This window comes from Microcebus murinus, chromosome 8 (genome assembly GCF_040939455.1).
Source record: "Microcebus murinus isolate Inina chromosome 8, M.murinus_Inina_mat1.0, whole genome shotgun sequence".
Lineage (NCBI taxonomy): Eukaryota > Metazoa > Chordata > Mammalia > Primates > Cheirogaleidae > Microcebus > Microcebus murinus.
Genome location: NC_134111.1, coordinates 48,390,478 through 48,407,886, shown reverse-complemented (window position 1 = coordinate 48,407,886; position 17,409 = coordinate 48,390,478). Strand labels below are relative to the sequence as shown.

Genomic DNA, 17,409 nt, shown 5'->3' with positions numbered 1-17,409 from the left:
AAAAGGAAAGTTTCAGTAGAAACTTTAATATCCATATGAACTTTAATTGTCTCACAACACAATGGTACTTTGAAACCTTACTGCCATATATTGGCTTTTTTGATAACTTGAGATTTGAAAAGAAAAATATATAATTATATTTTTATATATATATGCTTAATTATATATGTTTTATTTTCTATAATCTATTGTATTTTCCTTTATTTTAATATTTCTTCTGCCCCATTTCCTCTAGCTTACCACCCCTTAGCATTCCTTGTTGCTTTTAAGCATCTCCATTTCAGAGCCAGTGGATATAAGGAAGAAGATTAAATCAGTTTTGCTAATTGTTAGTAACTCTTGGTAAAGATTTTGTTATGGGGAGGATGAGTAACTCATGGCTGTTCTGTGAGGATTTGTTTTATTGAGTGAGGAAGTAAAACTGTGCTCTCTTCTTACTATTGATAATTGAATATTATTTCATTCACACTTCATTGATCACTCTTCATTCTGTATTAATTATTTATATTTCTAGCACCATCGTGAAAGATTTCTTCAAGAATAGAAAATCTTGTCTCATTCATTACTGTTTCTTTAGCGTAGAGCAGAATATCTGACATAAAAGCAACACAGTAAATGTTTAAATAAGTAAATGAATGAACTGGTTATATGTTCTGTCACTCTTTTTAGAATTGCTTCAGTTCTACATAAACATTTGGATACCTATAAACCAATAGAGTTATTGAAAATAACTCAAGCCTTGAATTTTCTACATTTTCAAAGTAAGGAGCTTTTTGTGAAACTCAGAGAATTACTGCTTAGGTAAGATTAAAATATAAGTGTTTAGTGTTTCATTTTATAATCTAGCTACAATATTATTTTGTTTAGTTATGTACAAAGTTGCTGGAACTTTTAGAGGCATAATTGGACAGTTTATTGTTAAAAATGTTGAGACACTTATCATTATGGAAACATGCTCATTCTGCCAATGCCCTTGTTTGGTATAAAATGAGGCCACAAAGGTAATTGAGTTCCCTAGGAGAGAAATGGCAGTAAACTGGTGAATAGCCAAGCCATTCTCCTTACCTGCAGGAATAGAATAACAGAAGGTTGAGTCCCCAAAGAAGGCAAAACTCTATTTTTTTTTGAGACAGAGTCTCACTTTGTTGCCCAGGCTAGAGTGAGTGCTGTGGCATCAGCCTAGTTCACAGCAACCTTAATCTCCTGGGCTCAAGCAATCCTATTGCCTCAGCCTCCTGAGTAGCTAGAACTACAGGCATGTGCCACCATGCCTGGGTAATTTTTTTTTTTATTATTCCTGTCCTTATTAGCACCTGACTCATTACTACTCTTCCTTAAGCTTGCACCAATTTTATTTTATTTATTTATTTATTTTGAGACAGAGTCTCGCTTTGTTGCCCAGGCTAGAATGAGTGCTGTGATGTCAGCCTAGCTCACAGCAACCTCAAACTCCTAGGCTCAAGCAATCCTGCTGCCTCAGCCTCCCGAGTAGCTGGGACTACAGGCATGCACCACCATGCCTGGCTAATTTTTTCTATATACATTAGTTGGCCAATTAATTTCTTTCTATTTATAGTAGAGACGGGGTCTCGCTCTTGCTCAGGCTGGTTTTGAACTCCTGACCTCGAGCAATCCGCCTGCCTCGGCCTCCCAGAGTGCTAGGATTACAGTGAGCCACCGCGCCCCCTGGGTAATTTTTTGTATATATAGTTTTAGTTGGCCAATTAATTTCTTTCTATTTATAGTAGAGACGGGTCTCCCTCTTGCTCAGGCTGGTTTCGAACTCTTGACCTCGAGCAATCCTTCTGCCTCGGCCTCCCAGAGTGCTAGGATTACAGACGTGAGCCACCATGCCAGGCCGCAAAACTCTATTTGGGAGCACTCCTTCAGCTTGCTTACTTGCTCGTTTAAAGGTTTATTAAATTTTTAAATTTGAAATTTTAAAATTAAGATATATAATGGTAATGTTAGTGAAAAAGTGTTTTCATATAGATTTTTCTCTTTATAATTTAAAAGTACCTTGTTTTCTATGGATATAGCATTTATATTTCAGGTTTAAAGCTACTGATTTTTCATTGACTTTCATTAGGCTAACATGAGATTTTCTGTTGACAGTTTTTATTTTAAGCATCAGAACAATGGGCCCAGTTCAGTGGCTCATGCCATGTTAGAGACCAGCCTGAGCAACATAGCAAGACCCCATCTTTACAAAAAATATGAAAAATTACCTGAGCATGGTGGTGGGTACTATAGTCCCAGCTACTTGGGACCAATAAATCAGAATAGCTTAAATGAAGTTCAAACAAATTGATCTTTTTCCCCTCCATTTTTCACTACTAGGTTGGTTGGTTTTTTTTGGTTTTTTGTTTTTTTGAGACAGTCTCGCTTTGCCCAGGCTCTTGCCCAGGCTAGAGTGAGTGCCGTGGTGTCAGCCTACCTCATAGCAATCTCAAACTCCTGGGCTCAAGCGATCCTACTGCCTCAGCCTCCCGAGTGGCTAGGACTACAGCCATGCACTACCATGCCTGGCTAATTTTTTCTATATATATATGTTAGTTGGCCAATTAATTTCTTTCTATTTTTAGTAGAGATGGGGTCTAGTGCTTGCTCAGGCTGGTTTCAAACTCCTGACCTCGAGCAATGTGCCCATCTCGGCCTCCCAGAGTGCTAGGATTACAGGTGTGAGCCACCGTACCCGGCCAAGTTTGGTTTCTTAATGTGATTTTTGAAAGACCAGGCATGGGACTCTGCCATAATCAAAAGATTGACATGTAGTTAAAAATGATTTTTGGCCGGGCGCTGTGGCTCACGCCTGTAATCCTAGCTCTTGGGAGGCCGAGGCGGGCGGATTGCTCAAGGTCAGGAGTTCAAAACCAGCCTGAGCAAGAGCGAGACCCCGTCTCTACTATAAATAGAAAGAAATTAATTGGCCAACTGATATATATATAAAAAATTAGCCGGGCATGGTGGCGCATGCCTGTAGTCCCAGCTACCCGGGAGGCTGAGGCAGAAGGATCACTCGAGCCCAGGAGTGTGAGGTTGCTGTGAGCTAGGCTGACGCCACGGCACTCACTCTAGCCTGGGCAACAAAGCGAGACTCTGTCTCAAAAAAAAAAAAAAAAAAAAAAAAAAAAAAATGATTTTTATCATAATAAAGTGATATGCCATTATGGTTAAGAAGAATTTACGCTAGGGAATAAGTGACTTTTTTTTTTTTTTTTTTTTGAGATAGTTTCTCTGTGTTTCTTGGGCTAGAGTGCAATGGTGTCATCATAGCTCCCTGCAACCTCCGACTCCTGGGCTCAAGTGATCTTCTGCCTCAGACTCCCAAGTAGCTGGGACAACAGGCAGACAACACCACACCTTGCTAATTTTGGGTTTTTTTTTGTAGAGATGGGGTCTCCCTCTTGCTCAGGCTGGTCTCAAACTCCTGACTTTAAGCAGTCCTTCTGCCTCACCCTCCCAAAGTGCTAGGATTACAGCACCGGCCTGGCCTTTCTTTATTTTTTAACAATTGCAGTCTTGGTGGTGGGACTCTTACCATGGGGATTTGGCAAAGAAGTAGAGAATGGGGTCAATTGTATGTCAGTGTTATGTCCTGTGGTTTTCTTGTTTGTTTGTTTTTGTTTAGTTGGATTTCTATGTACCAGAAATAAGAAGGGAACCAATATTATTGAGTGATCACTATATGCCAGGGCCTATATGAGGTCATATTGATTTCTGCCATATCATTATCAGAAATTGAGCCCAAGTTCTTTCCCAGGAACAGCACTGGAAACATTGTTCTGACACAGACCTTTTGTTTGCCAGAGACTCTGGCTCTATTTTTGCATAAAAAAAAATTTAAAATGTGCTTCAGAACATCTTAGGCTTCCATTAATAATCCTTTATAGATCTGTTGTCTTTGAATTTACCTAACTCTTCTTAAATTAACTTGTATCTTAGGCCTACCTTACCTAACCTATTAATTCTAGTAATAATAATATATATTCACATTTTAATACATATATATTTTGATTTTATTGCTAATGTGTTAATTTTGTTCTTTTGATTTTTTCCCCTTTGTTTATAGTTATTTGAAAATTAGTGTTATACCAAGTGAGATTTCCATTCTGGTCCGTGCTGTTTCTATGATTCCTTCTCCTCATCTGGATGAAGTGGGGATATCTCGAATTGAAGCAGTTTTACCACAGTGTGACCTAAATGACCTGAATGGTTTTGCCACATCTGTTTTAAGATGGATTCACTATGGTCACCTGCATTTGGATATTATTACTGGGAAACAACTGAAACTACTTCAAAAATTAGATCATTATGGTCATCAGAGACTACAACAAAGCAATAATTTGGATCTATTATGGGAGGAACTTAAATCTTTCAAAGGAGAATGGCTTCCTGAGTCACTTCTTGAAGAAACAATTATTACTATACAGCGTTTGATGGAAGAAATTAATTACAAAAATGTTGCAGGGATTGCATCTTTTATTTCAAGAACTAACTATCTCAGTACTTTGCTACTTGATAGGATAGCCTCAGTGGTTATTCAGCAGATTGAAAAGGTGAACTTTAAATGTTACATGTTAGTTTTATATAGTTGTCAACTTCTAGAAGCATTTTTTTTTTTTTTTTTTTTGAGACAGAGTCTAACTGTTGCCCGGGCTAAAGTGCCATGGCGTTAGCCTAGCTCACAGCAACCTCAAACTCCTGGGCTTAAAGTGATCCTTCTGCCTCAGTGTCCCAAGTAGCTGGGACTACAGGCATGTGCCACCATGCCTGACTAAGTTTTTCTACATATTTTTAGTTGGCTAATTAATTTCTTTCTATTTTTAGTAGAGATAGGGGTCTTACCCTTGTTCAGGGTGGTCTCGAACTCCTGACCTCAAGCGATCCTCCTGCCTGGGCCTCCCAGAGAACTAGGATTGCAGGTGTGAGCCACTGTGCCTGTCCTAGAAGCATAATTTTTTATCATAAGCAGTTTGAGAACATGGATTAGAATTTGAAGTTTAAAAATTAAACTCTGGCTTCTGCTCTTCCTCTAGCATTGTAGATTTGGGGAGATCAGCTATCATCCTTTGGTTCATTGTAATATCATTAAGATCAGTAATCAGAATTCTTTGAGGATACTAATTGCATTAGGATAGTGGAATATGAATGATTTTTGCTTTTTCTTTTGAGACAAGAGTCTTGCTCTGTTGCCTAAGCTAAAGTGCAGTGGTATTATCATAGCTCACTGCAACCTCAAACCCTTAGGCTCTAGCAATTCTCCTGCCTGAGTCTCCTAAGTAGCTGGGGCTACAGGTGCATTCCACCATGGCTGGTTAATTTTTCCATTTTTTTGTAGAGATGGTACCTTGGGTCTCACTCTAGTTCTTGCTCAGGCTGGTCTTGAACTTCTGGCCTTAAGTAGTCCTCCCACTTGGTTTCACCGAAGGCTAGGATTTCAGGCATGAGCTACCATGCCTGACCATCTTTTTAAAATTTTGTATAATGCTTTGGTATTACTTTTACTATTTAAAAACAGTTACATTCAAAGGTGCAGGATAAACATGAAAGCTGAGAAAAATTATAAGGTGTCCACTGACATCATTATTCTTAAATTGTCAGGGTATCTTCTTACAGATTTATTTCTGGGACTTGTAAAATGCTGCTTTATGAATTATGTGAGAAGCAACTCATTTACAAAATGACTATTGTAGATATATCAGGGTATAGCGTTTATTTAGAAGACATTATTTCTCACAAATGAAAATAAAAGTCTATCTTATTTGCTTAGCATAGTGCCTGGTATTGAATAAGTGGGTGAATGATGAAATAAGTCAATGAGGCCAGGTGCGGTGGCTCATGTCTGTAATCCTAGTACTCTGGGAGGCCAAGGTGGGAGGATCACTCAAGGTCAGGAGTTCTAAACCAGCCTGAACAAGAGCAAGACCCCGTCTCTACTATAAATAGAAAGAAATTAATTGGCCAACTAAAAAAATATATATAGAAAAAATTAGCAGGGTATGGTGGCACATGCCTGTAGTCCCAGCTACTTGGGAGGCTGAGGCAGTAGGATCGCCTGAGCCCAGGAATTTGAGGTTGCTGTGAGCGAGGCTGATGCCATGGCACTCTAGCCTGGGCCACAGAGTGGGACTCTGTCTCAAAAAAAAAAAAAAAGTGAATGAAAGAAAGAAAAATAAATCCTCATGATTATATATAAACTTCATTAATTACATTATATTATTTTATAAAATGTATCGGTAGCATGGAAATTATTGATACTGTTTCCTAATCATTTTAATGATTAATAAATTCTAGAAGAGGATATTGCACCTAAAAAATAAATTTGTAGATTTTCTAGCTTATTATTTTCTGCATTAATACTTTTAGAGTTCTAATAATTAGTGGTAGGGTTAAATTAACTATAGCAGGGTAGAAAAAATAATAAGCAGAGATACACTTATTATTTAATGATAAGCATGTTAGAAAAAGACTTCACCTAAAATAATAATTAGGTTAAAATTTCATTTTGCTTTGCTGAAGTCTAAATTATAATTTTTTTCTCTTTATACAGATCCATCCTTTTGTAATCCTTGCTATTATTTTTCCGTTCAGCATCTTGAACTATGATCCACCTCAAAGGGATGAATTTTTTGCAACTTGTATGCGACACCTTAATTCTAACTTAGGTAGGTATATTATTAGGTAATGCATTGAATGAGTAAGTCAGAGGATACCTGCTGCTTCTGAGCTACCCTCATTTAAAAGGGTAAACATAATGACCATGAATTCTACCTAAAAAAGTTTTGTGTCTGTTTTCAAAACTTCTCTATTATGAAAAATGTTAAACTTTGTATAAAAAATGGAAAGAAGGCCGGGCGCTGTGGCTCACGCCTGTAATCCTAGCTCTTGGGAGGCCGAGGCGGGCGGATTGCTCAAGGTCAGGAGTTCAAAACCAGCCTGAGCAAGAGCGAGACCCTGTCTCTACTATAAACAGAAAGAAATTAATTGGCCAATTGATATATATATATATATAAAAAAAAAATTAGCCTGGCATAGTGGCACATGCCTGTAGTCCCAGCTACTCGGGAGGCTGAGGCAGAAGGATCACTCGAGCCCAGGAGTTTGAGGTTGCTGTGAGCTAGGCTGACGCCACGGCACTCACTCTAGCCTGGACAACAAAGTGAGACTCTGTCTCAAAAAAAAAAAAAAAAAAGGAAAGAATTGAATAAGAAACATATATATATTTGCTGTGTAGATTCACTGATGTTAACATTTTATTACATTTGCCTTATCCTTTTGTCTTTCTTGCTCTTTTTTTCTGTGCCATTTCAAAAAGCTGTTGGCATTGTGACCTTTCACCCCCACTTATTTTAGCATGCATCTCCTAAAAATAATGACATTCTTCTATATCACTACAATATTGTTAGCATACCTAAGAAACTTAATAATAATCCCTTAATATCTAATGTGTCATCTAGCTTGAATAATGATTAATACTTACCATATTTGTCAGTACGTGTGTGTGCAAGCACATGTGTGTATATGATGAACCTTCCAGTTTTCATCTCTATATACTTCAGGTTATAAGGACATTCTCCTATGTAACCAGAACATCAGGATAATACCCAAGAAAATGAACAAGTACCATCCACGACCTAGTCCATAATCAGATTTTCCCAGTTGTCACCAAATTGTCATTTATATAACATTTTTTAAACAACCAACATTGAGTTGCTTGTTTATCATTTTATCCATCTTTTTTTGCTTCATGCTTATTTTTTATAAAAGAGATTGGCCATTTTTTGTAAGTAGTACCACATTCTGGTTGTATTTCCAGTAAACTAGAAGTTACATATAGATGCTTAATTAAGTTTAATTAAGTTCATTAAACATTTTCAGCAAAAATACCTTGTGTGTGGTGCTGTGTGTACCTTATATTTAGATCACATCTGGAGGCACATAATATGTGATTATTTCTATTGATTTTAATAGTCTATTTTTAAAAAGTAAATGAATGTTTCATAAGGGACTTAATAGATATTTTTGAATTGTTTGAAGGGTGGCTGCTCTGGTACTGATTATTTTTTATCTCTTAAAAAGTATTTAGTGCACTTGGATGTCGAATGTGGATAATGTCGAGTGGATATGAGAAAAAAGCAAGCGAGTGCAAAGGGTTAAATAGTATTTCAGAACTAGAAAAAAGTAGACTAGAAACAGTCCTTCCTACTGTTCGTCTTAGCAGAAGCAGTATGTGAAGATAGCAGAGGCAGGAAATTACTTTTCCCATTTCTTTTTCATTCTTTATTTTGGTTCCTGAATTGTATTTGGTATAGTTTTTCCTTCAAGTAGCATAGCTTTATGGGACTTTTCTTCTCAGACTCACAATGCTTACTTGTCAGTATGATATGGAAGTTTTAGAATTGAAATATCTGGCCCAGTAGTTGCTGCCTTTTCAGTTAACATTCACCATGTGCTTATTGTCAGGTATTCTTCTAGGCACTGGAGATACAAGAAAAAAGTAAAAACCGATAAACTATCATCATTGAGTTTACTTTCTGATGGGGGGAGACTGGTGTAAACAGTAAGCAAATCTCTAAGGTCAAATGGTGATAAGTACTCTCAAGAATGGTAGAGCAGATAAGTATGTAGGATGGTGCATGGTGGGGTGGGATGGAGTGCTATTTTGGATAAGGGATTTAGGGACTACCTCTCTGAGAAGATGCCATTTAACCATGGACTAAATGAAGTGAGGGATTGACCTATGGCAATAGAGAGGGTTGAGAGTCATAGAATGAAAGAAAGGTGAGGTGAGAACATGTTTGGTTTCTTCCAGAAATAGTGGATTCAGTGTGGCAGGAATGGTGTGAGGGAGATTTAGTAGGAGCTGAGCTTGGAGAAATAGCCAGAGACTAGTTTATTCAGAACTTGTTGCTATGCCTACCAAGTAAGTTACCCAGTCATCTACCAAGATACTTACTGAGAGCTTCCACATCTAGCATAAGATGTTAGGCTCTACATTAGGGTTTGTTTATATAGATCTCTGGTTAAGCTGTTGTGAAACCAGTATATATATTAATTGTATCAGTATCATGCTTTGCTACCTTTTTGTGGGATCTGTAGGCCAGACAGTATCTAACCATGTCTGATACTACTGTGTCACAGCCCACAAAATGGGGCTGTGATATATATGGGTATATACGTGTATGGATGTATGCATGTGTGGCATCCATTAGACCTGTTTTAGTAACACAACTATAGGTAGGAAGATGAGACTGAGACCTAGAGTATGTTCTCCTGGTTGTTCAGTCATGTGTCAACAATCAAAAGGAAATGAAAGTACATCTCTACTCATTCTACAAATAGAAGCTTAGAAAGTATTTTTTTATTTTTTGTTTGTTTTTTACTGAAGGTCTAAGAGAAGAAAGATTGAGAAGTATAGCTTTGATTTTTTAAGACTTAGAGAATTAGAAAAGATTCTCTAAGAAAAATTTTTAGAGACCTTTATAAGTAAAAATTTAATAACTACTAGAGTAATAATTTTCTTTGTTTTGAATAAAGATTATTTATTTATTTTTTTTTGAGACAGAGTCTCACTTTGTTGCCCAGGCTAGAGTGAGTGCCGTGGTGTCAGCCTAGCTGACCTTGAGCAATCCACCCGCCTTGGCCTCCCAGAGTGCTAGGATTACAGGCGTGAGCCACCGTGCCTGGCCTAAAGATTAATTTTGACATTAGTTTTGCTGGTAGAAATCATCACTATTAATTTCATTTATGTCTTGGTCTTGCTTCATTAAATAAACTCACCAAAAAATACAAAAGGAGAGATATGATATTGTCTTTTCTGCCCTTTGTAAGCATATTGATGCCAACAGGGCATTTTAGGTGACCCCTACCCCCATATCAGACATGTCTCTTGGATGAGGCAAATCAAGTAAATAAGCTCAAGCCTTATACTCTGGGACACTGCCATGCTGCTGGGTGACAGGTAAGGGAGGAGGTGCTAGGCAAGACCTGAGCTTCAAACGTGTGTGTGTGTGAGATCCCCAGAGAGCAGCATGGTATAGTGGTCTAGGCTCCAGAGTTGGACTTTCTGGATTAAAGCCTACCTTTCACTTGATAACTCTGTTTTTCAGGCAAGTCATTTAACTTCTCTTTGTTTTCTTACAATCAATTATAAAGCAGGGATAATTGTTCCTACTGTGTATGGAAATAAGGTTATAACAGTATAGGTCAGTTTTATCTAGGCTGCCTTTGTATCATTTTTTAAAAACGTGGCTTTACAATCTTAATTTTCTTTTAGGTGTATTGGATCCTCTAATGTTAGTGTTTCTTGGTTTCTCTTTTGCCACACTTGAATATTTTCCAGAAGATCTGTTAAAGGCAATTTTTAACATCAAATTCTTAGCCAGATTGGATTCTCAACTTGAAAGTACGTATCTACCTTTTAATCTATTAAATTCTCACTTGTACTTTATATCCAAGACCTCAGCTCTGCCTATACTGAAGCATTTAAATGTTAATAATTTTTTTCTGTTTATAAAAGTATTCATGCTTATTGTTGAAAATTTGGAAAACACACAAAAGTATAAAATAGAAAATAAAGAATTACCCCATAATCTTACCACTGAGTGAAACTACCACTTTTAAAGTACTAGAGTATTTCTTTTTGGTCTTTTTCCTGCTCTCCAGCGTATGTCTATATATTTTAAAATAAAATTTGGATTATTTGTATATTCACTTTTTTTGTGTGTGTGTGTGAGTCAGAGTCTCACTCTCTTGCCTGGGCTAGAGTGCTGTGACGTCAGCCTAGCTCACAGCAACCTCAAACTCCTGGGCTTAAGTGATCCTGCTGCCTCAGCCTCCCGAGTAGCTGGGACTACAGGCACGTGCCACCATGCCCAGCTAATTTTTCCTATGTATATTCACTTTTATATGCTGCCTTTTTCTAACTATATTTTGAGTAATTTCCCATGTCATTAAATATTTTTTGATGTCATGATTTTTTATTGGCTACATAATATACCGTTATATGGATATAATAAAATTCAGTTGTTATAGATTGTTTCCAGTTCCTCATTATTATAAATAATGAATTGTTACACATGAATCATTGTTTCCTTAGCATAAATTCTTAAGTGTGGAATATTAGGTCAATGAAAAACTTTTATAGTATTTTTTAAATGTAGTTTTAACATTCACTAGTGAAAATAACATAGGAATTGGTTCTAATCATGCCATTGAATGTAATAATTTAAAAATATAAAGCATTTATGTGCAAATGAAGTGATTTGATAGTATGAAAGTAAACATCTACCAATAAATGAATGTAAAAAAATGGGTTGTCTTTGTTAGGTCTAAGCTGTCAAAACCATTATTTTATTAATTTCAGTTTTACCTTCATCTCTAAATACGAGGGCCCAGTTTCGTCTTATGGAGTTAAATAGAGCAGTCTGTTTGGAATGCCCAGAGTTTCAGATTCCGTGGTTTCATGACCGCTTCTGTCAACAATATAATAAAGGTTTGAATTTTCTTTTGATCAGATATCAAAGTTTAATTCTGAAGTAAATATTAAATAGTACATTATTATTCTTGTTAAACCTAAACATAACACCAGAGTTCCCAAGGGTGCCATGGCCTGTTTAATTTTTTAAGTGAGATTTTTATTGTAACAATTTCTTAATATTTGAGACATGAAACGTCTTCTGGTTGAGAGCAAAGAACTTGTCCTATATTGGATTTGGTGTCATTACATATGGTATTACATTGAAGCTCTTATTGGATATATTAATCTTTATTTTTCAGTTTGTAGAATTGGGATAATTTTCATTCAAACACCGATTAACTTAAGTGTACTAATTATTTTTATTTTTATAAAGATATTGGCAGCATGAATGGAGCACAACAGCAGATTTATAAAATGTTAGCAGAGGTACTAGGAGGAATCAATTGTGTAAAAGCCTCGGTTCTTACACCTTATTACTACACAATAGGTAAGTTATCAGTAGGTCATTAGCTACTTTCAGAAAACCAAAATAATTTGAATAGAATAATTTTATCAGTTGGAATTTAAAAAATAAGTTAAAAAAAATTTTTTTTCAAGTTATTATCAAGACAAAAGTAGAAAGAATAATACAATGAATCCTCAAGTTCCCAAGTTCCTATGATTCAGGTTTGATTAACTATGAGCATTTTGCTGTTCTTAAAAAAAAAAAATGGTCAGTCTTTTACCAATTCTATGTAAAACCCAAATTCAGATTCACTGAACATTTCTGGATCTTCAAAAAATTCTGTCCTCGGCCAGGCGCGGTGGCTCACACCTGTAATCCTAACACTCTGGGAGGCCGAGGCGAGAGGATCGCTCAAGGTCAGGAGTTTGAAACCAGCCTGAGCAAGAGTGAGACTCCGTCACAACTAAAAAATAGAAAGAAATTAATTGGCCAGCTAAAAATATATATATATAAAAATTAGCCGGCATGGTGGTGCGTACCTGTAGTCCTAGCTACTCAGGAGGCTGAGGCAGGAGGATCACCTGAGCCCAGGAGTTTGAGGTTGCTATGAGGGAGGCTGACGCCATAACACTCTAGCCCGGGCCACAGAGTGAGACTCTGCCTCAAAAAAAAAAAAAAAAAAAAAAAAAGATTCTGTCCTTTCTAAGGTAAGGGAAATTACTTCTCTCTATTCCCTTGTTTTAACTTCATCTCAAAAACTAAGTTTGATTATCAGCCTGGTTGAAGATTTCCAGAGGTATTGTGCTTGATGCTTACCTGATCAGTCTTGTTTTTCAGGTGGTCTAGTGTAGAAGGCATTCTGACTTAATTGTGAATGACACAAAGCTAGTGGATTAGCTTATGTTGATGGCAATATAAATTTTAAAAAGATATTGCTAAATCCAAGTGCTGGGCTTAAATGAAAAAGATAAAAGTTTAAGAGAATTAACATGAACTTTCTAAATTTAGGTTTAAAAAACATCTGCATACATACATACAGGATGTATATGTATGTATGTAGATGTATATTTTTATTTGTGTATCTGTGTCACATTTTGGTAATTCTCCTGATATTTCAAACTTCATTATTGTTGTTGTTATTATTATTATTATTGAGATAGGGTCCCACTCTATTGTCTGGGCTATAGTGCAGTGGCATCATCATTGCTCACTGCAACCTCAAATTCCTGAGCTCAAGCGATCCTCCTGCCTCAGCCTCCTGAGTATCTGGGACTACAGGCACATAGCACCTCACCTGGCTAATTTTTTCTATTTTTAGTAGAGACCGGTCTCACTCTTGCTCAGGCTGGTCTTGAACTTCTGAGCCCAAGTGATCCTTCTGCCTCAGCCTCCCAGAGTGCTAGGATTATAGACACGAACTGCTGAGTCTGGCCAGATTGTAGCAGTCTGTGACTTTATATGTTGTGAATATTTTTTTGTGCCAACAGATACACAGCATCTTTTTTAGTGACTGCATATTTAATTTAATGAGTATGCTATGCTATGATTTAGTTAATCTGTAAGATTTTTGCTCGTATATACATCTGTCAAAGAATGTTGCTATTGCATTTAACAACAATAATGGATATACTTACATATTGCTTATTATGTGTTAGACACTGATTAAGGGCTCTCTCTCTCTCTCTCTCTTCATATATATATATGGCAAACTTATTTTTTATATCCCTAAATTATTCTGTTTTACAGATGTGGGAACTGAGGCCCAGAAACATCATCATTATTATTATTATATTACTATTTTTTTAGAGATGAGGTTTCACTCTGTCACCCAGGTTGGAGTGCAGTGGTACAGTCAACTCACTATAACCTCACACTCCTGTGCTTAAGGCTGCCTCAGCTTCCCAGGTAACTGGGACAAAAGGTGCATGCCACCACACTCGGCTAATATTTCTTATTTTTTGTAGAGATGGGGTCTTGCTATGTTCTCCAGGCTGGGCTTGAATTCCTGGCCTCAAGCAGTCCTCCTGCCTTGGCCTCCCAAAACATCTGGATAACAGGTGTGAGCCACCAAGCCTGGCCAAAGACACTATTGATTGCCCAAGGTTATATATACCTGCCAAATAACAGAGGCAGGATTTGACCTAGGCATTCTAGCTCCAGAATTTATTCTTAATAAGAGCACTAAATAGTTTATATTTCATAATTATCTTGAAGATTGTTCAGTTCTCCAATTTCTCTTATGTGTAAAAAGTAGATAATTAGTATTTCCTCTTTTCCAGTCATTCTTTCTTTTTTCTGGTTTAAATACTTTTAGGGTTATTTTTATTATGGAAAAATTGCAAGCATATACAAAAGTAGAATAATATAATGAACCCTAATCCAGTCAACAGTTACCAACATCCACTCACCAGAGTTGCACCTGATTCTTTTTCAAGCAAATCACAGATAATATGTCATTTCAGGATGTATATGTAAAAGATAAGGGTGACTTTAGAAGTATAACAACAGTACCATCATTATCACACCTATAGTCATTAACAATATTTTTTTTTTGAGACAGAGTCTCGCTTGTTGCCCAGGCTAGAGTGAGTGCCGTGGTGTCAGCCTAGCTCACAGCAATCTCAAACTCCTGGGCTCAAGCAATCCTTCTGCCTCAGCCTCCCGAGTAGCTGGGACTACAGGCATGTGCCACCATGCCCGGCTAATTTTATATATATATTAGTTGGCCAATTAATTTCTTTCTATTTATAGTAGAGACGGGGTCTTGCTCTTGCTCAGGCTGGTTTCGAACTCCTGACCTTGAGCAATCCGCCCGCCTCAGCCTCCCAGAGTGCTAGGATTACAGGCGTGAGCCACCGTGTCCGGCTCAATATTTTTTTTTATTAAGGCAAGCATGAGGTGAAATTTATTGAGGCGAGAAAGATAGGATTATAATAGGATTACAGGGCACGAGCAAGATGTAGGTTTACAGAGCAAGATACACACTCCACAGATGACAACTGGACCCCTTGCCACAGTATGAAAAAAGAGAGAGAGCAATAATATCTTATTATCACATAGCTTTTATGTTCCAATTGTCTTATATTTTATTTTATAGTGTATTTGTTCAAATTGGGAGCCGAAAATTGCATTTGGTTAATTTGTCTTTTTAAGTTCTACCTTGTACCTTTCTCCCTTTTTTTTCATGTACAATTTAATTAAGAATTTTTTTTTTTCACTTTCTAGACTTTTTTTATTACAACCCTGTGGCATCATTTAACATGCTCCTATTTCCCCTGTATTTCCTATAAACCAGTAATTATATCTAGAGGCTTAAATTAGATTTTAGGTTAGTTATTTTTGTTTTATATTTTTGCTAGGCTACTTGATAGGTGATGTGTACTTATTGCATCATATCAGGAGGCACACAGTGCTGATTGTCTTTTATTATATTAAGATTCATCAGTGGGTTTGTATGTTGTCAGCCGATTCATTCATTCATCCCTCCCTCCTCAGCTTTTCACCTACTGATTATAGCAGCTATTAATCATCACTCATTGCCTAACTCCATTATTGATTAGGGGTGGCAAAGTAGCGATATTCTACACCTATCATTCCTTCTATATTTTTTAGCTGAAATTTGTCTAAAAACAACTTTCCTATATCATTTATTCAGTTATTCTTATGTACAGTTCATATAGGAAAGACAGGATAAATACTTGAATTGTTTTGTCCTTACTAGTTTTCAAATGAGTTGGTTTATCTTTCTCTAAATATGACCAAGAGACTTGAGGAGATTAAAATAAAACCTTTTAATGTGATTTGGCCTAGCACAGTGCTAAATGTAGTCCTGTGCTTAATATAGTTTAGTAATTCTTGCCGGTTGATTTTTATTGATTGATTCCAAAGAGAGGTACCATTGGACCAGATCTTATAAAGTAAGTTGGATAATTAGGGAGGTTCATCATTCTTTTCATGTGTGTGTGTTTACATATATATGTATAAATATATTTAAAATATATCTTAAACTTTTCCTATAAAAATTTACCTAATTCAAGCCAGGCACGGTGGCTCACGCCTGTAATCCTAGCTCTCTGGGAGGCTGAGGCGGGTGGATTGCTCAAGGTCAGGAGTTCGAAACCAGCCTGAGCAAGAGCGAGACCCCGTCTCTACTATAAATAGAAAGAAATTATTTGGCCAACTAAGATATATATAGAAAAAATTAGCCGGGCGTGGTGGCACATGCCTGTAGTCCCAGCTACGCAGGAGGCTGAGGCAGGAGGATTGCTTGAGCCCAGGAGTTTGAGGTTGCTGTGAGCTAGGCTGATGCCACGGCACTCACTCTAGCCTGGGCAACAGAGTGAGACTCTGTCTCAAAAAAAAAAAAAAAAATTTACCTAATTCATACTGCTAATTTCTATACTTCATTAAGATTTTGAGTGTATCTTGGATAAAAGGAAAAAACCTCTTCCTTATGGAAACCATAATATAACTTGGGGACAACTACCAGAAATGCACTGGAAATCAAATACTCAAATAGTTGGATCAAGACTGCCACCAGGAGCTGAAAGGTATTTGTGTTTTAGTTTTAGATTTTATCTGAATATTAAATTTGGCATAATGTAATGAACTTAGTTATGAAGAATTGAATGTAGCAGAATTTGTTCCTCATATATCTCATGTGTTCTACCTCTTTACTTTCGCTTTTCCTGCCCTTTATGCCTTAATGTCCTTTCTTCTCTTGTCCAAAGCCTAGCAATCTCCCCAACTAAAGTGCTAACCTAATTGTCCTCAACTGGAAGTAAAATATTATCTTCTTTTGTGCTCCCAAACCTCTCTACTTTTCTCATAGTACTTAGCCACTTCCTATACTGGATTGCAGTGACTTACTGTACAGCTTATGTTCTCTGCTCAATATAAGCTATGTTGTTTTATCCTGGTATCGCTCACAGTGCCCCTAACATACAGTAGGTGTGTAATAAATATATAGTAGACAAACAAATGGATGAAAGCAGGTAGATATTTACCATAATTTTTGTGTAAATGAAGAGATTTGTCATCAGTTACTAATTTCTTCCATGGAAAAATAACTTGTTATACTAATTTATATTCATTTGGCTTGTTAGTTTATGAAGATGCAGTCTTGTTCCTGAAAGGCTTATAATACTGTTTCTTGTTTTGATTTTGGAAGTAAATGTTTATTTTTATCTTATGTAGGATTGCTTTGGAATTTTTGGATTCAAAAGCTTTTTGTAAGAACATCCCTCACATAAAAGGAAAATCTGCTATGAAAAAAAGACATTTGGAAATTTTGGGCTATCATGTAATTCAGGTATGAAATACTTACGTAATTCAGCCTCCAAAAATCCCAGAGATACTCTCTATACACATATTTCCTTTTTTTTTTTTTATTTTTCACTAGAGAATGACAGTTTCACACATATTTCCTTTTAATATGAAAGTTCTAGAATTACTTTTATATTTAAAAAAGTTATATTAAAGT

General features: G+C 36.5%; 1 protein-coding gene across 6 annotated transcripts in view; it reads left to right on the top strand.

The window, feature by feature from the left end:
* FASTKD1 (FAST kinase domains 1) overlaps positions 1-17,409 on the top strand; it is a 37,879-nt gene that overhangs the window by 17,469 nt on the left and 3,001 nt on the right. For all 6 annotated transcript variants that reach the window (XM_012781889.3, XM_012781890.3, XM_012781892.3 and 3 more), the window contains exons 8-15: positions 670-801; positions 4,073-4,559; positions 6,554-6,668; positions 10,280-10,408; positions 11,369-11,497; positions 11,856-11,969; positions 16,339-16,477; positions 17,124-17,238. In XM_012781889.3, the coding sequence (XP_012637343.1) occupies positions 670-801; positions 4,073-4,559; positions 6,554-6,668; positions 10,280-10,408; positions 11,369-11,497; positions 11,856-11,969; positions 16,339-16,477; positions 17,124-17,238 (1,360 nt within the window). The remainder of the gene's footprint in view (positions 1-669; positions 802-4,072; positions 4,560-6,553; positions 6,669-10,279; positions 10,409-11,368; positions 11,498-11,855; positions 11,970-16,338; positions 16,478-17,123; positions 17,239-17,409) is intronic.